The sequence below is a fragment of the Drosophila sulfurigaster genome, chromosome 3, assembly GCF_023558435.1.
Source record: "Drosophila sulfurigaster albostrigata strain 15112-1811.04 chromosome 3, ASM2355843v2, whole genome shotgun sequence".
Lineage (NCBI taxonomy): Eukaryota > Metazoa > Arthropoda > Insecta > Diptera > Drosophilidae > Drosophila > Drosophila sulfurigaster.
Genome location: NC_084883.1, coordinates 9,737,808 through 9,765,255, shown reverse-complemented (window position 1 = coordinate 9,765,255; position 27,448 = coordinate 9,737,808). Strand labels below are relative to the sequence as shown.

General features: G+C 37.6%; 3 protein-coding genes across 6 annotated transcripts in view; 2 read left to right on the top strand and 1 right to left on the bottom strand.

Annotated features, from left to right (window-relative positions):
• LOC133840808 (E3 ubiquitin-protein ligase MYLIP) overlaps positions 1 to 6,616 on the top strand; it is a 31,719-nt gene extending 25,103 nt beyond the window's left edge. The window contains exons 2-4 of the mRNA XM_062272887.1: positions 3,630 to 4,609; positions 4,674 to 5,342; positions 5,415 to 6,616. Of these exons, the coding sequence (XP_062128871.1) occupies positions 3,630 to 4,609; positions 4,674 to 5,342; positions 5,415 to 5,733 (1,968 nt within the window). The 3' untranslated portion in view covers positions 5,734 to 6,616. The remainder of the gene's footprint in view (positions 1 to 3,629; positions 4,610 to 4,673; positions 5,343 to 5,414) is intronic.
• Positions 6,617 to 8,491: 1,875 nt separating this feature from the next.
• LOC133844225 (uncharacterized) overlaps positions 8,492 to 27,448 on the top strand; it is a 93,095-nt gene continuing 74,138 nt past the window's right edge. The window contains exons 1-2 of one of the 4 annotated variants that reach the window (XM_062278137.1): positions 8,492 to 10,107; positions 20,936 to 22,486. In XM_062278137.1, coding sequence (XP_062134121.1) covers positions 20,945 to 22,486 — 1,542 coding nt within the window. In that variant the 5' untranslated portion in view covers positions 8,492 to 10,107; positions 20,936 to 20,944. The remainder of the gene's footprint in view (positions 10,108 to 20,935; positions 22,487 to 27,448) is intronic. The other 3 variants (XM_062278134.1, XM_062278131.1, XM_062278133.1) reach the window with 3 other exon arrangements.
• Positions 17,890 to 19,526, bottom strand: LOC133844013 (uncharacterized). The gene has a single exon (XM_062277794.1). It carries the CDS (start codon positions 19,437 to 19,439, stop codon positions 17,991 to 17,993), a length of 1,449 nt encoding a protein of 482 aa, XP_062133778.1. The 5' UTR covers positions 19,440 to 19,526; the 3' UTR covers positions 17,890 to 17,990.

Below are 27,448 nucleotides of genomic sequence, written 5' to 3'. Positions count from 1 at the left end.
TCGTTTTCACTCTCTTGTAAGGTGCTCGCTCCCTCTCTCTCTCTTTCTGACTCTCTTGAGATTGGGGCTCTTGAAACTCTTAGAAACATGCGGTCGCGTCTGTTGATTGCATATATGAGAAAAAACAAAGTTAATAACTTGACTCAGCAGCCACTGTTGCTTGCTGGCGCTGTTGCTGTTGTTGATTTTATGGACCAAATAAAATTACGGAGCAGCAACAATAAGCATTTTACGACATTTATTTATACAAATACCTGTACATACATATATATGTATATAGACATGTGTATTACGAAATGCAATAAATGCCAAATTGTCACTGTGACGGCCCTCTGGGGTAATATTTTTGTTTCAATTTGTGTCACCTTCGGGGCACTGTTCAATTTTCGAATGTGATAGCAATCACTGCAGCTGCTTTTGCTGCTGTTGCGGTTCTCACTGACGTCATACGCCCACAAGAGTCAGACTCGCAGTCAGGTGGGCGTGCCGTGTCATTATACGCTTTTATGACAAAATTGTATACAAATTATGCATCTTTTGTTATCCTTGCTGCGCTTCTGCGGACGCCTTTGAAATGTCCCCAGTCACAGTTCCAGTCACACACACACATACACACAACTATAAAAACAACAACACACACTTTCACAGTTGTATAGAGAGACTTCGCCGGCTTTTGTTGAGCATTCAAAAAACAAAAAATAAGAGAAAAAAGTTCACGTTTCGCATTTTGCTTTTGCTGCGATTCGCGTTTTATTTAATTTTAGCGAAACGAACTGAAAATAAGAAAAATACAAAAATACACAAAATGTGGACTTTGTACCTTTGCTTTTTGTATTGAATGAATTTAGCAACAGTTACAGTTTGCATTGTTGTTGCCATTTTTATATTTGTTGCTAGCTGTTGCCACGTTTCGCGCTCAAAACTACAACAAAAATGTGAAGAATAGTGCACATGTTATGGCACAACAAAGAAACAACTAATAATAAAAGCAAATTAATAGAGGTTAACATAACACATTATATCTATGTATGCACATACAAATGTATGTATGTATATTAAATTGTATTCGAATTAGTATTTCATGCGGACTTGCTATAGAAAGCTTTGAAAGCTATTAGTGCTTAAAGCTCTACATGCTAGCAAAATGGGAATCCAATTGGTTTCCAATCGGAACCCACTGATCGATCTGTGAGTTTCCTCAATGGATGTGGCAGCAGTTTTCTGCTTTGTTGAGGAAAACATTCTCAATTAACAAGAGTTTGCTTTTGCAGTCAGTCATTAAGCTAACGATTCGTTACGTTACGAGTGCTCTCAAGAATGCGACTCAAACAAAAACCAACTAATTAAGCTGGCAAAATGCCGCTGACAGTTTTGCGGTGGCAAATAACTCGATAGAGACGCAGAGTGAGAGAGAGAGAGAGAGCGAGAGAGAGGGGGTGAACAAGAGGCAGGTTTCACATGCAAAACGCAATTAATTATACATAATCCACTTGGCAGATCGATTTACATGCTTCACTCACACAAACTTGGCAACGTTTTGAGCTACGCAACTTGTGGCTGAAGTCTCAGTCATCATCGTAATCGTCATCATCATCATCATTGTCGTCTCCTTCGTTGCTTGTATTGTGAATGGCAACAGAGTTGTCGTGTGGGCGGAAGTTTCGTCTGGGTATCACAGGGTGTTTAGCACCGCAACCCGCAAGCACCCGCATCACATTCAGGGTCATTGAGGGAGGTCGCAATTGTCACAACTGGTCGTTGTTCAGTTGTGTTCGCCCCTTGAGAGCTACGAAAGCTCTCTAGCCAGCATTTAACTATCCTGGTTTGTGAATTAATTAAGCAACCAATTATTGCGCATAATTAAATGTGCATACATTAATCTATAATTCATAATTAAGCAAAAGGAAGTTCATAGTACTAAATCCATGTTAAAACACGGAACAAAAATAAGCACAGCAAACTGTCAATGCCATTTTGCCAGGGCTAATTCTAGCCACGCCCACACACACACCCATACATACGCCCTCAAGAACACACATGCTCATGTTCATCTGATATGCTGCGGCTGCCTAATTGGAAAGTGCAAATGTGCGAGGCGCTGACGCGTGACTCCTTGGGAACAACTTGTTGCCTTGGCTACCTTGCCTGCCACCAGAGAAGTTGCCTCATTATGCAAAGTGCTCCAGGAGGCAGGCGGCAGCAAAAACAAAAATAAGAACATCCTAGGCAAGTGGCATGTGGCATGTGGCAAGTTGGGTGGTGGCATCGCGTGTGTTGACGCAACACAAGCACCAGAAAGAACCTATTTTTTTTCTGGTAGCTTGGTATTTTGGAATTTTGTGTGCGCTTTGCAAATTTCATTTTCATTTTCATTTCCACTCCGCTTCGTTTCAATTCGTTTTGCTGTTGTCGTCTCGCTGACCCAAGTCAAGCAATGCAACTAGTACGCAACCCTCCGAAAGGGGGTGGAAAGAAGACGGGATGGGGGGGAGATTGGCAGTTATAACAAACCGACAGCATCGTCGTCCTCTCATCGGCTTGACTATGTTGATTTGCAGTTGGTTATGTTGTCGTTGTCGTTCTTGATTTGCTTTTATTCCAATTGTGATATCCCGTAAATTGTTTGCTCCAATTGGGGTATTTCGATTTTGCATGCAGTCATAAGCAATTGCTGCTTATAATGAAATTCCAACCACATATGTACATTTGTAAATTATAAAAATCTGAATGATCTCATACGCTGACAAAAGCTGATTGTTTTGTCGCATAGCAAACAGGCTGAGTAAGTCTGCAGGGCAGGGTGTTTTGCCAGTCCAGCATTGCCGTTAAACGCATTCCTTGGGCGCCTCGTTGTTGTTGACATCGCTGACGTGCAGCAAACAGTTGAATTTGTTCCATTCGCAATGATGACACGCTCGTTGCATAAGCAAATATTCGAGGCCCACTCTCACACACACACACTCCGATTAACACCCACTCCCCTTCACAACACACTCACACACACAATGCAAGAATGTATGTGTGCGCATGTGTGTGTGTGTGTGGCTGACAGACGCAAGTTGTCGTTGCCAGCTGTCATAGCAACGATGTTGGATTTTGAGAAAACCCACAGACAGAACACCACTGACAGGACATTGTCGTGTCCCAGTCCCAACTCGCAACTCACGACTCGCAGTGTATGGCAATGACACTGGTTGACAGGCTTAGCTGCGATAAGCCCCCAATGCGATTGCGAATTAACAATGCTTTAAATACGACAGTTCCAGTTAAATTATTATTTACTATTCAAATGCAGCGAAAGCCTTTAAAACGAACATCAAATTTGAATATGCTTAGCTTTCTGTGTATAGGGATCGCTTTGCAGCCCTGCCATGCTGAAGTGCAGCCCTGTACCAAAAACTTGATCGTGCAGTATTTATTTGGGTTGGTATATTTTAACGGCTGAGCCGCGGTCACACTGATCAGAACTTTCGATAAACTTTTAAATATAAGGGCGAAAGTAACGCAAAATTTAAAAAATTGTCACTGCAAACAAAATTTACAGCTATTAATGCGAAAATCAATAAATAAATTCTGTGTAATATTGCAACTCCAACTAAATGTACAAATGTTTTTCTTTCCTTCTGCAGGTGTGCAGAGCATTGGGCTTAACTTGTGAAATGGAATACTTTGGCCTGGAGCCGTGGACACACAACCAGAAAGATACGCGCTTCCGTCAATGGTACAACCTGAGGAATCGTTTGCACAGCGACAGCAGCAGCAGTGGCATTCCATTGATGCTGGCGCTGCGCGTCAAATTCTGGGTTCCGGTGTACAAAATTATACAGCAGAGTGCGCGCAATTTGTTTTATATGCAGGCGCGCAGCGATCTGCTGGACGGACGCCTGTGTGCCCACGATTGGAGCAATGCGGCCAAGCTGGCGGCGCTGCTGTGTCAGGCGGATGGACTGCGATTCAACGAGCAATCGCTGCGTGCCGAGTGCCCCATGCGGATGCGGCAGCAACAGCAGGCGTTGCAGCAGCAGCAGCAACAACAGCAGCAACACAAGCTGGAGCAGCAGCGGAAGGAGAAGGAGCATGTGCTGAGCTTCAAGAAGCGTCGTCTATCGAAACAGAAATCCGTGGAGCACATTGAATGTGTGACACTCTCGGCGCCAACGACCAGCATCAGCAACAACAACAACAACAACAATAACATCAGCATCAACAACATCAACAGTTTGCAGGCATCGCCATCGACATCAGTTTCCGCATCCGCCTCCAGTTCGAGCAGTCCCAGCAACAGCAGCAGCAGTCACTCGGGTCTCGACGAGCGTTTGTCCAGCAATCCGTTGCGCATCTACATGGAGTATGTGATCCAGCTAAATGGCGAGCCAAGCGAGCCACCAGCGGACTTTCTGCGTCAGATTGCCGTCGAACACAGCAAATTGGCCAAGCTGCCAATGAGCCCCAAGTCGGCAAAGTATTGGTTGCTGCAAGAGATCCAAGAGCTGAGCGGCTATGGCGAGGAGCTGTTCAGTGGCGTCACCACCAACGAGAGCGCCGGACGCTGCGACATTGCAGTGGGCGCCCATGGCATCACCGTCATACGCGGGGAGGAAAAAGAGAGGTAAGTGAAAAGCACTTCCTTTTAAATAGAATTTGTTATTAAAATATCTATCTATTCCTTGCAGCATCCCCTTCAGTGCCATTGCGGCGGCCAAGTCGCTGCGACGCATCTTTAAGCTGGAGTATGTGGACGATCACAACGATCGCAAGGAGCTGGAGATCAAGCTGGCCAAGCACCCAATTGCCGCCAGTTTGTATCGCTCGATCACCGAGCGTCATGCGTTCTATGTGTGCGATAAAGTGCGCTGTGTGGTGACCAATCAGTTTACACGTGATCTCAAGGGCACCATCGCCTCCATGTTCAACGAGGACACGGAGCTGGGCAAACGCTACGTCTTCGATATTCAGCATACGTGCCGCGAGGTGCACGATCAGGCCAGACGCAAGTTGCACGAACGCGGGGGCGTTGTGGCCGGCATGGCATCGGCGATCGATGATGACGATGGCAGCGGAGTTGGCTGTGAGCCTGGCTGCGATGGCCTCGATGTGATGATCGGTGGCGAGCACAATGCGGATGCATTGCTCATGTTGAATGGCGGCGGCGGTGGCGGTTCCATGGCCGGCAAGATAGATTTGGCCATACGCGAAAAGGAGGCGCGTGAGGCGGCGATTGAGCGCTGCGTGGACACGCGCATCTCCGAGGCCATGCAGTGCAAGATCTGCATGGATCGTGCGATCAACACAGTGTTCAATCCATGCTGTCACGTCATTGCCTGTGCACAGTGTGCGGCAAGGTGAGTTTTGAATTGAATCCTTTCCTCTATTTGCTTTAAAACTAATGAGTTTTCCATTCACTTCATTTGCAGATGCAGCAATTGTCCGAACTGTCGCGTCAAGATCAGCAGCGTTGTCAAAATCTATCTGCCACCCGAACTGCGCACCAGCCAAACCGTTGCAAGCACCACCAGCTGCAGCATCGTTGGCCATCCAGCGGACTCACAACAACTGCAATTGCCGGCGGAGCACTACGAACAGCTGGATCAGATTGATGGCATAGCATCCACATCATCAGCAGCGGCAGCGGCAGCAGCAGCAGCTGTTGGTGTTGTGGGTGGAACAGCGGCAGCCGCAGCAGCAGCAGCGGTGGCAGCAACGCCGCCTGGTGTGGCACCAAAGGCCGCCTAGAATTGGCTGTGCTCGCTGCTGTTCCGGCTGATGGAATGGGTGTGCGTGCCGATTGTTTGATGTGCCGTGATCTCGTGTTGCTGTTGAATATGATATGCTATATATGACCATAACATTAACATTACTAGGGAACAAACCAAAAAACCAAAAGAAAAGTATATATTATGAAACATATGCAAGAAGAATAACAACAACAACAACAACTTAGCTCGTATACTCATGTATCTTTACTCAAGTATTTTATGAATATACAAAACCCATGATGCAAATCTATCTATATATATATATATACTATGTACTATACTACGACTATAAAGTGCTATTTAACCCCCTAACTGAGACTTCACAATCTAGCCTGTTTAGTGTTTTAGTAATACCACCTAAACGAAAAAACAAAAATCAAGAAAAAAAAAGAAATCTTACTAACTAACTTATAATAACTAACTTAAGAGCATAAATATATATATACAAGAAAATATTTGTGAATAGAGTGCGGCTACTTACGTCTGTTACTTACTAATTTCTAGTTAGAATTTTACGCCTAGATCTATACTTTTACGAGATGTATTTATTATAATGCCTAACTCTTAGTATTTATTACGACTAAACACTACTTGGCCTAAACGCAGTCTCTAAAAAAAACAAAACAAAAACAAAAAAACAATTCTCATAAATGCATATAAAAGCGATATATACTTATATGCAGAAATATATATACATACATATATATTCTCGTACATAGTTTATTTAGGACAAGCGTACAATAATAATCGCAAGTATAAGGAGCAAGTAGTACTAAGTACCTGCAAAACTGCTTAGATGCGTTTCTCTGCAGCAGATATTAAAAACGTAGTCAATAATAAATGTTAACATGTTATACCAATCAATGAATTTATTCTCTTTTGTTTTATTTCATTTCTTACATTTCTTTTTCATTTCTTCTCCCATTTCTCCTACCTCCCCCCGACCTCCTCGCTCAGTGACAAAAATCTTTTTAAACTTTCATTAAAATCTATTTGCAAATTGTTATTGAATCCACACACACAATTTTAAAATTCTTTTGGATGTCTATATCCATCAAAAACATAATAATAATGTTAAGCGCTGTTTTAGACTTGGTCTCAAAGACTAAGATATATGATAAATGTTGAATATTATTGTAAACAATATAGAATATATATATATATGTATGTTAGTTAACTAGAAGTACAATTTACAAACTTCTTACAGCTGTGTTCTTCACAAATTTATAGCTCTACACAAACTAGAATTTCGAACTTTTCTAGATTATCTATCAGTCCAAGGACTTTAAACTTACAACTTTTTCTAGGCTATCCAAAGATTCTTTCTTTAAAGATACAATCTTCTTAAAGTCTTTCGATTTTTTCTATAAAAGTCTCTACTGACTTTAAACAATCTTAATTTTTTCCTCAAGCTTTTACTTTCCTTTCTCAAATATCTTCTTTTTCTTCAAACGTATTCTTTATCGTACTTTTTATACAACTTTATGCTGGTTTCTTTGAATATCACAAAAGAAAAATTGTTAATAAAATATATATTAAATAGAAATTCATAATTCCCAAATCCACTCATGAGATCATCTCGTAATCATTAATATCAATCTATCATAGTAATTTTTGATGTCTTGGAAGCGAAGGTTTTCAGCGAAGGGTGCACAACATTAAAGATGTTCCTCGTTGGGATTCCCTGTTTATGGGGGTACAACAAAAGGATGAAATCGAATTTCAACTGCTCCACTATATGGTTGAAATCAAATGATGGCTTTCTTGATGTTTCCAATTATCTTTTGAACGTTGTTGAACTACATTGTGTTTTTAAATTGGAAAGGCAACCTGAAAACACGTTATAAATTGGTTTACTGAATAATACTTTGACATTGTATTAAATTAAAATATGTTCATACACGCAATTGTTGATTATTTTGAATTAATCTTTTTCCCGCCTATGTTAATGTTAATGTTAAGCTTATCGATTTGCGCATATCGCTCAACCACCACAAATAATTTTTCGTTCTAAATATAGTGTGTGCACACTTAATATTACCGGCACGTTTAAAATTTTGCGAAATGCGCTTATGTATTTCCAATAGTTGAGTATAAATTTTTCAGCATATTATTTTTAATTTTGGACTTAAAAATACGATATTTCTTTGTTCATTTAAAGAATTCCAGAGTTAACATAAATTGATCATTAGTTCGTTTTGTTTTTATAGAAAGAAAATAAAAACTATTTTTCTTATTTGTAATTAGTAAGTATTTTTGTAATTTGCTGCCTTAAATCGTAAGGAAAATTAAATAATGTTATTCCAATAAGAAAAAGTGTTCGATTTGTTTGAGTCAAAATTAGCATTAATGGTATTCCACTAATCAAAATATATTTAAAAATATTATTAAAATATTAAATTTATGCTTCAGTAGACACTTAACTCAAAAGTAAATAAATAGCCAACAAAGCTTTATTTTTGAATGAATCAATAATGCAATCTTATCAAAGCTTATATATGAAATTTGTAACGATGTGTTTTGGGTTGCGTAAATTTATACCCGTGTCGATTGTGTCATCGATAATTAAAGGCTTTTGCAGTGTGACCATTTTTAGTATATTTATAATTGTTGTTGCCAACTGGCTTTAACTTAACTGGAGTATTTTAATTTTTATATAGTAGACTTTAACTAGTTTTCATTCCCAATTTACAAATGCTAAAAACTGCAACCAGACACTTACCTATGGGAGTTTAACGTTTTGGTATATTTTGCGTTGTAAATAAGGAAATTTGACAAATCGTGTTGCGGTCACGCTGTGCAGTAGTTCGGCGTGTAAATCTAAAATGTAAATATTCGCCGTCTGCGCCGAAACAGTGGAATAAATATCATATTAAATAATCAGTAGCTGGTTAATAGAAATTGTAAAAAATATTGTTTATACCGCATTCGCGTCCGCTACAATAATCGGGAGTGTTTTGCGGCCTAAATTCGAAAAGGCAGGCAGCAACAGCAACAAAGCAACAAGCGATGTGGAATGCAAGCAAAGCAAGGCAAATGCAAACAATTGAATAAGCACTGCTGACTTGTCTCCTCTGCTCCGCTCCGCACAGCGTTGCTGCTCTGCTGGCGCAGTGGTGACGTCCTTCGCGTTTAGTTAAACACCAATTTGAAGTTTGGTGCAATTCGCACGCGGTCGCAGTTTGTGACTATTATTGCAAGCAGCTGGTGGCAGCCACAGCAACGGCGGCGGCCTCAGAGACTGACGACGTGGGGCTGTGGGGGCTTTGCATTTACTTTGATCGTGCTCGAGTGTGAACGCGTCTCTGTATGTGTTATAGTACGTGAGTGAGTGTGTGTGCGTGTGCAGAGACCACCGCAATGACCATGAAGCGACGCGTTGCTCTCAATTCTGTGGATGTTTACAATAAATTCCTAAAAAATGTTTCAATTGTATATTCGCAATGCGAAATAAACCGAAAACAACAACAACAACAGCAACAGCAGCATGACAACAGCAATAATAATACTGAAAGTCAACAACAATAACTAAAATACAACTGCAGCCTCAACAATAAATAAATAAAAAAACAACAGCAATATCAAATTGTTCTAATTTCAAAAGCTCAACTAGACAACTGCAAAAACAACAACTGCAAAAGCAATAACAACAAGAACAGCAGCAACTACAATCACAACAACAACAACAGCAGCAGCAGCTACAACATCGAAAGAAACAGCTGAAAATACGAAAATACTTAACAAGCACACGCAGTCTCGCATTAATTCGATATTCCATTTGTGCTCTTAAGCTTTTAAAGCTAAAATTAAACGAAATAACAAGAAAGAAGAAATCATCGAAGCAAGCAAATCAAAAGAAAGCCCTAAAAGCCAAACAAGCCAAGTGCCTCTCCTCTGCCCCACGTTCTCTCTCATTTTCTCTTTCTTGCTCACTCAGACGCCTAATGTGTTTATGTGAATTTAAGCCGCTCTTTGACGTCACTCGTTGCCGTAACCGTCGTCGTCGTTGTTGTTGCTGGCGGCGCCGTCTTCGCCTCTCCGCGTCTTGCGCTTAAGTCTCCCTCTCCTCCTCTCTTTAACCGCGTGAAGGCTCCACTTTTAATCACTTCGCGCGCATCTTCTTAAATGCGTTTCGTGTCGAGCTTTTTTCGTATCGTCGTTGGTGTTGTTGTTATTTCGTGCGCTCTCGTTTCACTGCTCCGAGAAGACGCGTGACTTTGATTTTTTGAGTCAACACACACATATATGCACATCACATGTATGCATGCCCGCTTGCATGTGTGTGTAGCAGCAGCGATTCATTTGGTTCTGGATCGCGATCTGGATCGGGATTATTCAACTGCACAGAGAGGTCAGTATCAGTATACTTATGTATGTGTGAAAATCAATCGAACCTTAATCAATCAATCGGTTTAAAGCGGTTCACAGTAGACATTAAGCGGGCAACAAATTGTAAATTCAATTAATTAAAGTTCATTTAACTTGTCATTCAAAGTTCTTTGAATTTTCCTTTTTTACTTAACAAGAGAATTGAGTATCAATCACGATACAGCATACAATATTTTTTAATAGCTCTACAATTAGTTTTAATGATATTATTATGCAAAAACATGAGACAACTAATTGATAATCTATTTTTACTTTAATACTGCTACACTTGCAATCTTTCATAAGATGTCTGTGCAAGAGACGATTTAAATTGCATCAACTGTTGGCTAGATTCAATCAATTTGGATTATAAATGCAATTTGGTAATGCAAATAACTGAGAAACTTTGTGGCGTACTTAAGACCGAATTTAAGCTAGAAAATTGAATGGAATTTGTACAAATTTCATTCGCAAGCCCCAGATTTGCATAATTTTCATTTTCATTAAATATGGGCAAAGCGCACTCAACATAATTTGATTTTAATACTTTGAAGAATTCATACATTCAAAATAATAAAATTGTATGCAATTTAGGTGTGTCAGTATTTGTAATCAGAATTGAATACTATTTAATTGAAGTGAATTTAAAACATAATTTCGTTATGCTTGACCGCATTCTGTTATCAAAATACAGCTACTACACTTCACTTTTAATTAGGCTAATTTTGGCTTTCAATCAAAATTTGGCACTGAAATTTCGACATCATTGAACTGCTGACTAAGTGCAGAGTGCTTTCACATCAGCTCACTAATCAAAATCGACACTGCTTTATGGCAAACTTCCATTCATCTTTATTCAAGCGCGCTAGACACTCAATTATGGACACCACTGTACACAGCTCACGGACTGTTTAATTTGATTACGATATTATTTTTCATCATCAATGAATTTGCGATATGGATATTGATTTGATTTGCGAGAAAACTCCCTAATAGTGGCAGCCAAGGTTTAATCAATTTATTATCAGGGAATTTCCATTATGTATTTAAATTATTAATAAAACTTTGCGTTTTTTTCTATTTTTAACTTATTCATTTCCTATTTGGTCTATTAATTATGGAAATCATTTTAACTCAACTTCAAATAGGCTTTTTTTAATATGCACACGCTTAACTATTATGAGTTATAATTTATTGTTAAATTTATAGACTTTAACAACTGATAGATATCGGAAGTCGCTGAACTTCTTTCTCATTATCAAAGCTGTTAACATTTGTCGTTATCATTAACGTCATTATGGGGATTAAATTGAAATCAAGTCTCGGTCAGTTCATCAATTTATTATTAAAGTGATGAAATGAATGTGAGGACCGTTAAAACGGGTATTTAAAGCGGTCTGTGTTGCTTGCTGCGGACAAGAGACAAGAAGGAAACAAAACAAAATTATGATTTACACAATAATTAAATGTCAATTCATCTCTCTCGCTCTTCCTTCTCTCTCTCTTTGTACCCTTGTCTTGCGTTTCCTTTTCGATCTCCTCTTCCTTTCCGTTTGTGGTCGCTTCGGTTGAACTTTAAAAAGCGACAACGGTTATTAATTCACCCGGCATGAAAGCATTGACAGCATTGGGTTTTGCTCTGAGACTGCCTGGGAGCCGAGAGCCTGGCGCTCTCTCTCTCTCCCTCTCTTTCTATAGTGCTTCAATTTAGCTACCCAACTGTTGTTGTCCAACTGTTCGATGGGTAGGGTAATCGAAGGGGGGAGTGAGGTCCAGTTGCGACAGTCGTTAATGGAAAAAATGTGATGCGCTCTTTGCGACTTCTTTTTTCCTATACTCTTTTTTTGGATGGAGCAGATGAGGCGATGAGGAGTATTGCACAGCAGGGAATGTTGTCAATGTTTCTTATTTGTTAGGGCATTTAGTAGTCGACGTTGTGTCGCTTGCTTTATTTTTGGCTCTGCAGAACATTTTATTCATTTATTTTGCTTTTCTCATATAAAGTAGAGCGAAGAGGGCAGAGGGAATACGTTGGATTTTTTTGTTTTCGCTTTTTTTTTTTTTGGCGACGGGGATGCGTGCTTATAGCCAACATCGAACGTCCTGCCATAAAATTGCATGCACGAGTTTTTGTTTTTGCCGCACGTTGCACGTTTCCTCCTCTGTTCCTCCTCCGTTGCTGCTCTGCTCTTTGCTTGTCCTGATTCGCTTTTTTTTTTTGCTGTTATTTTTGCAAGCGTTTTTTTTTTGTGTTTTGTTTTTAATTCTTCGGCCAAGTTTATTGCGTGGAATGCTATTTAATAAATTCCATTTTATGCCCCCGGATGGCAGTTTTTGTTTTTGTTGTCCCTGTTGCTGTTGCCGCCATCCGCCATCGTTGTTGTTGTTGTTATCTTTGTTGTAGTTGTTGCTGTTGTTATGAGCAGGATTTATCTGCAGTTTCAGTTATTTGTGTTAGCCAATGCAAATTCTGAAATTCAATTCAGTTATTCAAACGACGAACGCAATAACAAATTGCAAAACGAAACAACTACGAATGCGAATGTTTGGAATAGACTCGAATTTAAGTTACTCTGGTAACAGTTTAATTTTGAAACTCCGCTTATTTTTATAGAAAAATGTGTAAACAAATAATATTTATTTAATAAATTGCAAATGTAATACACCAAAGTTGGACATTTCAATAATCTAAATATTTCAATCAAATAGTAAATCTATTATATCGACTAACAACTATATTTTAAAAAACAAATATTAATTAAATCGTGAAATCATAAAATTTGATTTGCATTTTCAGTTTCCATTTTTTGGAAAAAAATAGAAAACTTATTTCTTTCATTGCACAATTTAATATGAGTAAGTTGTCAGAAATATACATACAAAAATAATACTCATTTTATAATAGTTAATTCGAATTTTTAAATAATTTTATATATAGAAAAAAAATATTTTATAAAAATAAAACCAATTTTAAAAAAATAAAATAGATATATCTAAGAAAATTATTCACAATTGAATTTAACCGATTGCAAACTATATTTTAAATTACAATTAATAAAACAAAAAACAAAATGCATAATAAACAAAAAAATTTATACGAACAACTTATTTCCTTCTTTCTTTACAAAAGTTGTCGGAAATATACATGCAAAAATAATAGTCATTTTATAATAGTTAAATAATATTTTTGTATAGAAAATCTATATATAAATACTTTATAAAAATAAAATAATAATAGGTAAATACATAAATAAATAAATATCCAAGAATATTATTCACAATATAATTTGTATTTATGGAATCAAATTCCATAAAGAGAATCATAATCATAAAATATGCATATAAATGCTTTTTCTAGCAAATGTAGAAAACGTATCAGAAATTGTATTAGAAAATAAAGAGCATCAAGATCCAATTTCCTAGAACAGCATTAAATTGTAAAAGAGATTTATTAAATTTCTGTTCTGGCAACTTGAACTTTTATTTCTGGCACTTCGTTTAGTTTTCCATTTAAGAAAAGTCACAAAGAACTGGCACAAAAAACGAACAATGAAGACGGCAAAATGTTACTCACTTTACGGCCATAGAGAAAGGGCAGAGAGAAACAGTGGAGAGGGGGAGGAGGCAGTCGCAAAAAGGAGGAGCAAGGAAACAAATTCCCAAAAGCGCTAAAAGTTTTCAACAACGAAACTTTTATTTTTTTGTCTTTGTATTTTTTTTTCTTCTTTTTTAGTCGTCCTACAACTTTTAGATACTTCTTGGTTGTTGTTGTGAAGCTGAAGGAACTTCCTTGCTGCTGCTGCTGCTGCCAAAAACTAGTTCCAAGAATAACAAAAACAATGTCAAGAACAACAACAATAATAACTGCAAAAACAATAAAGAAAGAAAGAAGAGGAAGAACCATTGAGAACCGGCGATTGTTATGCGCGTATCTTAAAGTTGGAAAGCGACGCTTTAAGCAGCCGCGTTTTCTATTTCACTTGTTTTCACTTCATTCCTTTCATTGTGTGTGTGTGTATGCATGTGTGTGAGCCACGCCCCAGCCAGAGGCAGGCACGTTGGGTGTGCAACAAGGACACGAGAGCCATAAAAATGTTTCAGTGCAGCAAAAGTTTTAAAAACAACTGCAGGAGCGAGCAGCAGGACACGTTACACCAACAACAAGTTGAAGTGCAGTGCATAAGCACCCTTCTGCGACGCATGCCACATCAACAACAGTGAACAACAACAACAGCAACAACAGCAGCAGCAACAACAAGGACAACAACAAACAACAACTCTTAAAAGGTTGCACAAGCAAAAAGTAGGCAAAAACAAAAAGAAAACAAGTGGAATAATTGTTACAGGCATTAGCGACTAGCGAATACGCTGTAATTTTCGAATTTCGAGTAAAGATTGTATTAAATATGATTTATAATATCAGATACAGATGCATTTTTATACAGAATTTGGCTCTTTGGCAACAACATTTTATGAAACTATATATAATATAATATTAACTTATTTAATTCACATAGGAATAAAAGTTACTATTGTAAGAAATATCAATTTGGATATAATAATAAATAATACGCTGTATTTTTTTGAATTCCAAGTAAAGATCATGATAAAAATGAATTATAATTTAGATACAAATGCATTTCTATACAGATTTTGGCTCCTTGGCAACAAAATTTTATGAAAATGTATATTAACTTATTTAATTTACTTAGGAATAAAAGGTACTATAATACATATCAATTTGGATGTTATAACAAGTATATAAGTGTAAGTGTAATAAGTAATAACTTTGAGATAAGATAGATAAATATTTCCTACCTCTAAATCAAACACTTTTCTACACCCCCTCTTCAGTTATTGTTTCTAGAGTAGCTGCTTCTTTATTCCTTTTTTTTTGTCATAGAGTATAAAACGTTCAGAGCAAACTCGCCAAGGGTTTCTTTAACATAACCCATCCCTTGGACCTTGTCTCCCTCCTCCCTCCCCCGGCTAAAACTTGGCGTTGCGCAGAGAATTCTAAAAAGTCGATAAAAGAAAAATAAAAAAAAATATAATTGAAACATGGTCAGCTTGCAGCACATTGATGATGGGCGACGAGTCGACGATTGTGTACATGATGGTAGAGGGGGGGTCAAGGGGGTAGCTATAAAGGTAGTTGAGTTGGCTGTGGAGTGGCAGCGAAGTGAGGACCAAGGAATGGGGGGGGCATGAGAGCTGGGGGCTGCTTTATTCAGGTTATTTTTGCTGCTTTTGTTTGCATAAACTTTATGGCGTTGGGGGTAAAAAAGTTGTTCGTTTACAAATTTTACAATTGTTGGAAATTTAATTTCTACAGCAAAAATAAATAAATAAATAATGCAACGTAATTAGCTCTGTTGCAATATTGTTGGTTTTACTTTTATTTTTGTTTTGCTTTTCATTATGCCGTTGTTGCGTTGCATGATTGTGCGTTACTGTTGGGGCATGAAATATAATTTTCCCATTTTCAATTACAATACATAAATTCATTTACCTGCTGCAAGTAAATAATCACAAGCAAACATAAAATACTGAGCGTCTGTTTTAGTCAATTTTAAAGCGTGGCTTTAACAAAAATGTGCATTTCAAATTTTTTAAATTTAAAGTAGTGATATCTATGAAACTGAAATAATTTTTCTATATTATTTGAATACCTTATATTTAATAAAATAAAATATTTTTTAAGAATGTGTGAATGTGAAAATTGAGAATATGAACGTCATTTAAAAAAACGATATTTTGAATTAATAATAATCAGTAATCGATAATTTTTTAATGAAAAATGAACTGCTTCATAAATGAACTGCTTCTTCCACAATTCATATAAATCCAAGCAGTTCGTTCTTGAGTAGCTGTATGCACTGCTTGCACTTCTATTTTAAACCATTTATTTAAAATTGACTCAAATTGATGACATCACTAAACATACTACAACTAAAATGAATTTCTAAAACGTAAATCCCAATTTTAAATCTTTTTTAATACGCTGCGTACTACTCTTTTTTTTTTGTAGCCATTGGCAGCCTTGATCTTTAGATTAGCGGAAGCAAACTGAAATAGAAACTTTTCACAAATTATTGTAATATAGTCGATGCTCTCTTTGCTTTGCCATTTTCCGCAGTCGACGACGCAACGAGCTTAAAAATAAAATTTGTTGCTCATTAATCGAACGATTGCCGCCAACGATAACCTATTTCATCAGAGTGCTGATAACCCACATATATTGCGATGATCTGCGATCGTGATCTTTGCCATAGATGCTAGAAGCTTTATTTCATTTTTATTTAGTATTTCTTTTTTTTTTTTTGCATTTTAAATGGGATTTGACCATTCGTCGGTCGTTGCTTCATCATTCTGGGGCCTGGCGCGATGCTCGATGTTATTCTCGTTAATTCCGTTTTTCGTTTTGCGCATTTTTTGCATTCGCGTATTTATATTCTTATGCATGACGTATGTGATAACGACACATCGACGACATTTGCTCAAAAGTGTGCAAAGGAAAGCCCAGAGAATCAGCAGACCAAGCAAAGCTATCAATATCAGAGACTCAGACTTCGAATCGGGGCTGTCAAAGTGATTGTCAAGTCACGCAAATCTTGTTAGTGTCGAATTCGCCGAGTCTTTGCACTTGTCCAAAAAAAATCCAGATTATACCGGACAAATATAGATGTGAATTCTCATATGTGTTCTTCTGTAAATTCCGTTTTGTTTATTACATTTGATCCGGCTGGGAACCAGATCTAAATAACGCTAATTTGTGCGATCATATCAAGTATACGCAAAGTAAACCGCCATCATATGCTAAACAATTGTGTGTTGTTCTCATTTAGCATTTCAGCAGTGCCGCAATCTGCCAATAAATCTGACACGGATTCGCTTGAGATTTATGAAATTAAAAGCGAAAGTCACTAATTTTAAAAGGCGTGTCTCAGATCCCCCAAAAACATGAGTCAACTCATTTATGAGAACATTGATACCAAGGCGAAATCATTTTGAGAAGTACAGTGAACACTCTATTGGTCGGACACTCAGAAAAGAGTGCTGTAATTGCATAAGTATTTTGTATCTTCATTAGGCACATATAGTTTAGTTTTGTCGCGTTACGCCAAAGATTAACAAGTGTGCTCGACTTGGAGTTACTTGCTACCCATTTTGGAAAAAAAACAAAACAGTACGGTAATATTCTAAATATATACCAAATAATATACCATAGAATACTAAAATATACCGAATACTAAAATATACCAAATGTCATATTTTGTAAATAATATAACACAGAATACAAACAATATACCAAATGTCATATTTAGTAAATAGCTTAAGTACTACATTTGGAATATACCATAGAGATGAAAATATACCATATTGTTTGTCAAAGCAGTAGGCGTTATTTGCCATTCAAAAGTTTTTCTTAAATAACTACAATTTTTATCTGATTAAAACCAAAACTTTTTACAAAGATATTTTCCGACAAGCGTGCGCTAAATAAAGGGAGTCCGACCATAATATGTATGGAAAAATACTTTAAAATGTGCGATACAGAAAAATCTGTTCTTAAAAGAGGTGTCTGCTATAGGAAGGTTCAATGAAATTTACTTTTTTAATTAAATATCCCTTACATTTACTAGAGTTATACTTGGAATCGTTATCGCAATTCCAATTTCGATAGTAACCGATATTGACAAGCTGAATTAATTAATTGACACTGGGCTTTGATTCAATTTTTGAGTTTTTTATTATTTCTATTTATTTTTCCTTCAATTTTGATTAAATTTGTTTGATCATTTGTCTTTTGCTACAAGAGATACAAACAAGTATAGTAAGTCTGTGATAAAAATATTGATAGATCTACAAATGGAAAAAGCGATCCCGACCCTTAAGCCTAATGCGTTTGCTTTTCGTCTGCGTTGCATCGCCCAAAAAGATGTGCGATTTCTTGCGGAATTTGTAAAGTAGATTATAATAATCGGCAATAACTTGCGGAACATATCGATCCTCCTGTTGAATCAGCTGCTTCTCGCAACGCATGAAGATATCGTGATGAGCTCCGCCACTGGCAAAGTCCTTTATGATCTTGTCCCGTTCGCTCCACTTGACAATCAATTCACTACTGAATGGTTCATAGATGCGAAATATCTTGTAGAAATGCTCGTAATCCTTGGACATGCGACGCACGTGCATCTCATCGATGTTGGGAATGCGCAAATTTGGCTGCCTCACCAGGTAATACGGATCGTGCATCTTTGAGAAATTGCTGTAGCGCACTTGGGGCCAATCCAATTGCAAAATGGTGTTGTACAAAGACTTCGGATGACCGAGAATACCATGCGAAATATCAATCATACGCAACTGTGGCCCTGGCACAATATACTCCAATTCCAGCTCATGGATGCGATGATCGGTGCCGCGATATTTTCGTTCACCAATCCATAAAATAGGCAAATCTTCGTCGGCTACGTTGTTGAGTTCCTGTATCATTGGCGAGCACTGGGCACGATAGTTGACCATCTTGTTGTTTCGGCCATAGATTAAACTGCGCTCCGATGGCGTGAACTTCAGGTAGTTGGGATTGTTTGCCAAAAAGTGTTCGGAGCGAAAGAGTCGATTCATTTCCATTTCAATCACAAAATACGCTCGACGATGCATTGAGATCCAAACTATTTGAATAGCAACGGCCAAAAACTGTTCGTGAAAGTATTTGTCCCTGATCTTCGATGATATGTTGACGATCGGTTTGGTATGATAATACTTGGACATGTCGCCCTCACCCATAATGATAACGCTATAGTTTCGGGCCACCAGCATCCGATACTGGCTCAAATAGATGGAAAAGATGCGCTTCATTTCATTCGTCTGCTCACTTTGAACTTGCGCCATATTACCAGCGAGTTCATCGCGACGGATTAGCATAAATTCCACCAATCGCAAAAAGTATTCAAAGTAAATGATCAAAGCATGCAGCAGACGGTGCACAGATGGTTTGTGCATGAATTCTAGAAATTTCATGCTCAAAAACTCTTTGGGCATCATAAACAGCACAAGATCGCGCACATCGTTGATCACCACCATATCAGTGTCGTAGGTGAGCTTGGAGCGCGTGAAAACCTGGCGAAAGATAACTTCTTCCTCCTGATTGATCATGCGTAGAAATTGATATCCATTTGTCTCAATGAATCTGTCGTTGGCATCCTCCAAATCGTTGTGTGGCTGAAAGTGCAGTGCATCCGTGTTTTTGTCCCACGACCATTTGCCACTCTTATACTTGGGTGCAAAGCTGTCTGCGTGTATGCGTATCATCCTTACTATGTATTTTATATATTTTAGAATCGTTCAATTGCTTGTTTGTGTGCTGCTGTATTAATTGTTTGTCGTAGTAACATACTTCAACTAAGCTTTAGGCGGCGCCTTCTATTTCATTTTTGACTTCGTAAATGCACTTTAAGGTAATCGATTCATAATACTCACCCAGACAATTTATAGACAGCTTATTATAATTTCCTGTTAAGGCAGGGTACAGTATAATATTACTAAAATGTACGCCTATAATTTTTTTTTGTTAATTTAAGAGTACTTGCAATACTTCCTTTTAATTCCTGGAATCTACACTTTATGACGTATTCCGTTTTTCAGCTGTTTTTCATTGCTTTTCAATTTTTAAAGTTGTAATAACAGATCTACGAATATTAAATTTCAGTACTTTACCTTGTATAAAAAATAAAATACAAAATACAAATTTTTAGATCGAATAAACCAGAAATTAGAGGTCCAAAGGGGTGGTACTGGGGACTGGATAGTTAGACTCTTACAACATATCTCGCTTAGCGGCCACAACTGTGATTGAAAATATAGGCGGCTAAACGAAACAAGGTTAGCTGAAGTAACAGCTAACCTTTCTTTCTTCTATAATAATTACAGTACAATAACAATACATGAAACAATCAATTTTAAATGGGGCTCTAGAGAGTTAAACTTTTACATCAATATCTCGCTTAGCGGCCACAATTGGAACTGTAAAAATAAGCGGTTAAATAAAGGATTGTCAATTTAAGAAACAGAATTTTTGATACATTTCTATATATTCTGATAATTTAATTTCTTCTATTTTTTTTGTTACTAAACTATGCCGCTAAGTGAGCATTTTTGGTGCTATGTAAAGTGGAGAGTTTGTTAATCGAGATTCTTTTTGTGCATGTGAAAATTACTAATTTAAAAGGGTAATTTTTAGATCTACTAACCATAGGGTAGAAAGGTATTATAACTTTGTACCTGCATGATGTGTATATAACAGGCAGAAGGATGAATTTCCGACTCTATAAAAAAATACATATTCTTGATCAGGGTCAACAGCCGAGACGATATTTAAATGCCCATGCCCATTTCCTTCTCTGCAAATGAACAAAAATCGAGGAAGAAGCGTCATTTTAAAGCCAGAGTGGCATGCAACAATATATATAATATTTATGATTCCTGAAAAATGATTTCAGATAAAAATTGTAGAAGTTCTTTAAGAAATATATTTGTGTAAGGAAAATTTCCTACAATGCAATTGGTCTTATTTGCTTCGACAATCTGATATATTTTGCACTTGATGACATATTTTAAATGTAATAATATAATATATCAAATTATGTCTTTGGTATATTTTTAGTATTTCTGCGGTATATTAATTTGGTATATTTTAAAATTAATGGGTCGTGGGTAGTGAGACAGTGAATATTTCTAATTTAACATTTTATTCGTGTTTCTTTTTGTCAAAAATCATTAAACCTTGTGTTTTCGTTTACTCTTTTTAGCTGAATATTATGGAAAAGGCGAAAGCGTACATTAAAAATGAGCTCCGTGGCGGCAGCGTGCCCCTGCAATCGGAGCCCACTTCAACGCCATCTCCAGTGCCGCAGATGTCGTCAATGGTGGGCGCTGGCGCCGAGCTGATGCCATCGCCACTGGGTGGCTACCATCCGCATGGGCATCCGTACTACGCGGCGCCTCCGATGAAGTCCGCCGCTGGACGTGCTTCGGCACCGCCCGAGCATATGATTGCGCCCTCCGTTTGCTTTGTCTGCGGTGGCTATGGCAGCTATGAGGCGCTGCGCGTGCGTGCGAATGCCGAGCGACCCGCTGAGCCGTACTTTCCGTTTCTGGAGCGGCACGAGCCACCGCACGGAGTGCCCGCTGTGGCGCCCCATCAGCTGTATGTGATGGCCTGCATGCTGTGCTTTCGCTCGCTGCACGAGCAATGGGAAGCGTATGAGCGGCAGAAGAAGCCGCTGCTGCAGCGCATCTATCACATGAAGCGGGTGGATGGCAAGGGATACATTGGTGCCGATGTGGCCACCCAGAGCGAGTATGCGGCCCAGATGCTAGGACTAAGTGCGGAGCACTTGAGTCAGAACGGTTTGGCAGAGTTGCACAATGCTGCCGCTGCTCCGCCCATGGATTCCTATGCCCTAAGCAGACACTACGCCTCAGGAACACCGCAGCAGCAGCAACAGCATCACCAGAGTACCTCAAGGAATGCCTCGCCCGACTATTATCCGCGCAATGCTGCCACGCCCAACAGTCACAGCCAGCCGGGACACAGCAATCACAAATACCTGAGTCGTCCCCAGTCACGGGACATGCAGTTACCATCACCGTTGTCACGTCCGCCCAGCGAGCCGCCTGCTCGTCTGGCGCCCAGTTCCAGTTCCAGCTTTGCCCAGCACAAGTTCAAGTTGAACCAACACAGCTATCCAGCAGCTGCACCTCAGCCAGCTCAATCCCAGTCGCAAGTGCAGCAGCCACAGTCAACGGCGCTTTATCAGCCGGCGCAGTATCAACAGCTGCAGCAACAGACCGCTGCCTATCACATGCTGCAGCAGGTGGCAGCTGGTGAATCCTCGCCAGCTCATTACAAGGGTAATCCGTATAGTGCTCTGCCTCCCGGTGGCAATGCGCTGCCCTTGAGCACACAACCGCCCAGTCTGGAGGATGATAATGCCACCGTTTTGGATCTGCGCAATTCGTCCACTGCCAACTCAACGCCCGTGGCCACGCCCACGCCTGTAGCCACGCCCTCGTCATCGTCGACGGAGGTCGGTATACTCGACTTGTCCATGCCCGACAAGAACTCCATCACCGAGGTGTGTTACGTCTGCGGCGATGAGCAGCGTCGCGGCAGCCTCGTCGAGCTGAGCACCGTCAAGCCGAAGGAGTCGCGTCTTGGCCAAGCTGTCGCCTACTTTCCGCTCTTCAACGAACAGCATCCGCGTCCGCCGCGTTCGCGTCCAAAGGATCCGCGTGGCATGATCCAAGCCTGCTTGCCCTGTCATGATGATCTCATGCAACAGTGGAATGCGCATCAGGTGAGTTTTCTTCATATGTTTTCATTCGTTTGCACTGCTTGTTAAGTCAGTGTGTAGCTGCAAGCAGTGCATATTTGGGACTTCCCCCTAAAATTGGGTAACATATTAGGTGAACTTTTTTTTTGACCGCAAGTACTATATATATCTATCTGCCATATTCCTTTTTTCGGTGGCTTTCAGGGTATTTAAAACTCCAACACACTGTAATATCAAAATAAATCAAATATCGTAAAGTACAAGAAGAATCTTTGGAGGCGAGTAGATAAAAACTTATAATGGGGTGTCTAAAGTATTAAAATCTTACACCTACATTTCGTTTAGCGGCCAGAACTGAAAGTGTCTTATTAGTATTAGTGTTTTATTCATCTTCATAGAATTTTTTTATACTATCTTTCCAATGTTTTAAGACTTTAGAAGCAAAGCCTGCAATATAGAATGCGAGTCGGAATTATATCTTTTATTTTTTGCATTCTATATTGTTTTGGTTTATCAAATGTCCTATGGTCTGCATTTTAACATTAACAAAGTCTCGTAGCAAAGTCTCGTTTATATTAAATTTCATATTATTGTGTAAAAAGAACATCAAAAAGGTATAAAGCCAGCTCTTTTAATTCCTTTTTCATAGAGTTTTAAATTTTGTTTAGAATGACACCAACAATTACTATGATAACTATCTATAAAGTAGCAAAATAATTATTATACAAATAATAATAACTATTATAAATATTCCAATATTGTCAGAATGTAAATCTGATTACTGATGATTATAAGAAATGTAACATCATTTCTCGCAGAACAACAAGATAGCTTAAAACGAACATAAAAATGTATAAAGTAATTGAATTCATGTCATAAAGGGTTTTCAATTTGGTTTTAAATGGCAAAAGTGGCAAAATAATTATAGTAATAATACAAATATTATCAGTTACCATATTCTTTAGTGATCAAATTTAATTTTACATCAATTCTCGCAAATTCTATATTATTCTAAAATGTTTGCCAAAATACAGAAATATTTTTAAACTAAATCCAATTATTAAATTAAAAGATAAAAAATGTGAGAAACACATTCTTCGACAAATATTTCGTGTGATCTAAATTGCTTATTTACATTTTTACACAATTTTTCGCAACAATATAGCTTTAACAAATTTTAATGAATTCGCTGCATTTTCTGTTTATTTTCCCTGTTTAAGTTTGCAGTATTTAAAATATAAGGCTATATATATTGGTATTATGACTAAGTAGTTAATACTGCATCTGAGCACTTGCAGCAGTGCAACATTTGAAATTGTTCATAATTGACCACAAACCTCAAAAAGGGAAGCTGCGAGGTTGCCTCCATAATTTTGATGTTGAAATATGTGATATGCCCCTTTTTTTTGTTGTTGTTGGGAAAACATTCTCTAAAATAATACTATGTGCATGCGAAATCACGAATTTTGCAATATCAATAAACGTGGTTTGGTGTGAAAATGAGGGAGAAATGAGTGGGAAATATAAAGGCAAATAAAAACATTTGTGAAAGCAAATTTACGAGCTGAATTTTCGCGTCACACGAATCAAAATAAACAATTTGTAGCCGCATTCGTGATGATGATGATGATGAAGGGGATGTATGTAAATTGTGTTGACGATGATGATGATGTTGATGATGATGATGCTTGGCTTGGGGATGGTTGGCGCCGCAAAAACTGACCCCGGGTGAAACGGCAATCCACAGACGATTAATCAGTGGGGTCGACGTCGTTGTCGTTGGAGCACAGTCAGAGTCAGCATTCGACATTCGGAGAGTCTGGAGAGGAGCCAAAGTCAAACAAAAGTTGATGCCGGCCAAGAGAGACAGAGATAGACACAGCGAATGCCAGAGAGAGAGAGATAGAGAGATTATCATTCGCGCCGCATGACTGCGATTCTGGTGGGAATTTTGACCGCAGGGTCGCTTGTGTTTCTGATTAAAATTTAATAGCTTTCCGCGATTATTTGTCATTTTTTCTGTTTCTTTATTCCTTCTTTTTTAATTGAGTACATATATGTGTGTGTGTGTTTCATTTATACCAAAAAAAATGTATTTTTGGCCCCCACTTCGGCGCCACGCCCATTGATAAGGTTTCAGCATGCCACGCAGCGATATAGAAAAAAATTGTGATTTTCTATTTGGAATTAGATTTATTTTTAGTCCGCCGTTCGTGCACATTTAATTTGTGATTCATTGGCAAATTTGAAAAAAAAAATCAAATAGAAACAGGAAAAAGCTATTGAGTATTTTCTATAATTGGATTTTTTAAACTAATTCCTTTTTTTTTAATAAACGCAACTTTAGGAATATACAACATTTTTCCGTTCATATGCAATTAAATTAAAAATTTGTTTTTTTTACTCAAACAGATGCAAATATTTGTAAAAATAAAAAACTTGCATAAATTTGAATAAAACTCATAGTTAATTCTAACAATGGAGGGGCGAATGGAAAACAATATGTGGTTTACAATTTTTTGTAACTGGAAAGTTACATTACATTTTTTATACAGATTGGTGATTTGTCTGATGACTGTGAAATTAGTGTTTAGTTATAGATGTATAATGAACAAATCACATACTGTTGGTATATTTTAGGCTTATATTTAACTTAATTAATTTTTTTAATTGACTAATATCAAACCAATCGAATTTATATTTATAACCGCTATCCATAAGGTAGAAGGAAATGTACATATGTAACAGGCAGAAGGAGGCATTTCCGTCAACACCCGAGATGATCTAGCCTATGTCCGTCTGTCTGTCTGTCCGTCCGTCCGTATGAATACGTAGATCTCAAAGACTTTAAAAGATAAATTGAAAATTTTGTTGGACAGCATTTGTTATTTTTGTAAGTAGGTCAAGTTTGTTTCAAATTATTGCCACGCCCATTGCGACCCGAAAGTCGAAAATAACAAGTGCAAGAAAAACTAGAATCGCGATTTTTAGTCTACCCAATAATAACTGCTGTATTTATGATTCCTGAAAATTTAGTTGCGATCGGATAAAAATTGTAGAGAAAAACTTTTGTATGGTAACATCTGAAATCGGAGTTTAGCTGCTTCCGCTGACAATCTGGTATATTTTGTAGTCTATGGTATATTTTGAAAAGAGTACTATGTCAATATACCAAATGTGTCATTTGGTATTTTTCGGTATATTAATTTGGAATAATTGTAGATTATGGTTTTATTCTAAAAGGATAGCGGATATCTCACACTGGAGCAACCTCAACTTACTTGTTTTTATTAAACAGTATTCCAAGTCCATTTATTGATTTTATCGCTACGAATTTTAGTATATTTCGATTTGTGACAGCTTAATAAACGTGATTTCCTTTGAGAAGCAAGTGCCTGCCAATAGCTTTACAATATTTGTCTGATAATTATATGCGATTTGACAGCAATTTTCCACCCTTGGGGACAGTTGGGATGCTGCTGATGTTGTTGTTAAATGTCTGTGGAGTTAATCTCAATGTGTCTGCTCTTTTTGGCCAACAACAAATCATGTAGTTAAATGTAAATTTGTTATCAGACTACGATTACCATTACCCCAATATTCCTTTCCCTGTGTCGGTTGAAATTTATATTCAAAGCGCAAATTTTGCAACATGCCATAAAAATGCAAAATTCACAGCTGCCGCTGGAAAACTGGGCGAATACAATGTGCAAAATGCCGGATAAATAATTAAATGCCATTAATTGGAATTGTGTAAATTTCAGAGAAGCACACACACAAATAAAACAAACACAAACACAAAACACACGCACACAAAAACAAAAAATAAAAAAATGCGCACGAAATAATAAATAAATAAATGCAATAAAATTGCAAAATGCTGCAGTGCGGTGAATGCTTCACAGAGGGGGGAATTGCACCTCCCTTCTTTACCCCCTCCCTCCCACCATGCAACCAGTGCCTATTCAGAGAAATGCAAAATGAATAAATAATCAAACATTGAAAATCAACGACGCGACGGCCAATGGCTAAAAAGGGGGGTCGGAGAGCAAGGCAACGCGAGACAAATTAATTAAATTTAACCCAGTAAAAGCAACGCGATTCAAACGCGATTTTGGCGCCAAGCCAAACAAACCAACCCCCAAAACTGAGGAAGGGCGGGGAGGGGGTTGGGGGGTGCTCTTTACTCGCATGACGTGCGCAAATTTCCATTCGGAAAGTGCGAAAAGCGATTGAATTATTTATGCTCATCTTTAAAGAGTTGCGATTCGATTTGCAGCAAAAAGAAAAACCGAATTCAATTAAAGCAAATTTGAATCGATCGTGTTCCGGATGGATGTGCGCCAAGGTTCTCTCTCACTTAATTGAATGATTGATTAGAACTGATTGAACGACTAATAGATACCCTGGGATATATATATAGCCAACTGAATGTATTTTGTGCAATAATTTGCGTTTCTCTAGAGAATTTGTAATAGTCTCAAGAATTCTAAACCAGTTTTTTTTTAATTCGTTTATTAAGAAAACAATACATAGAAAAATAGTAATATTTAATTTTGTTAATTTAAGAAGAAAACCTTGAAATTATTATTTTCGAAATATTAAATAATCACACCATTAATAAACTTAGTTAGATACAGTTACAATAAAAAGTAATTAACTCTTTAAAGTAAAAAGTTAAGGAAAAAAATTAGAAAACAAAAAAAAAATAAGTAATAATAAAAATATTCAAGAAAAATATTCTTTGAAGTAAAAAGTATATCAAAGAAGAAAAATAATGAAAAATATTATTTTAAGTATTTTGAAAAAGAAATATAATAATAATGAAAAATATTTTTTAAAGTAAAAAGTATATTGAGAAAAATATATAACATTGAAAATTATTTTTTTAAGTACAAAGTATATCGAAAAAGAGAAATAATAATAATAATGACAAATATTAATTAATTTTCACATATTTTTACAATTCAAAAAAATGATATATTT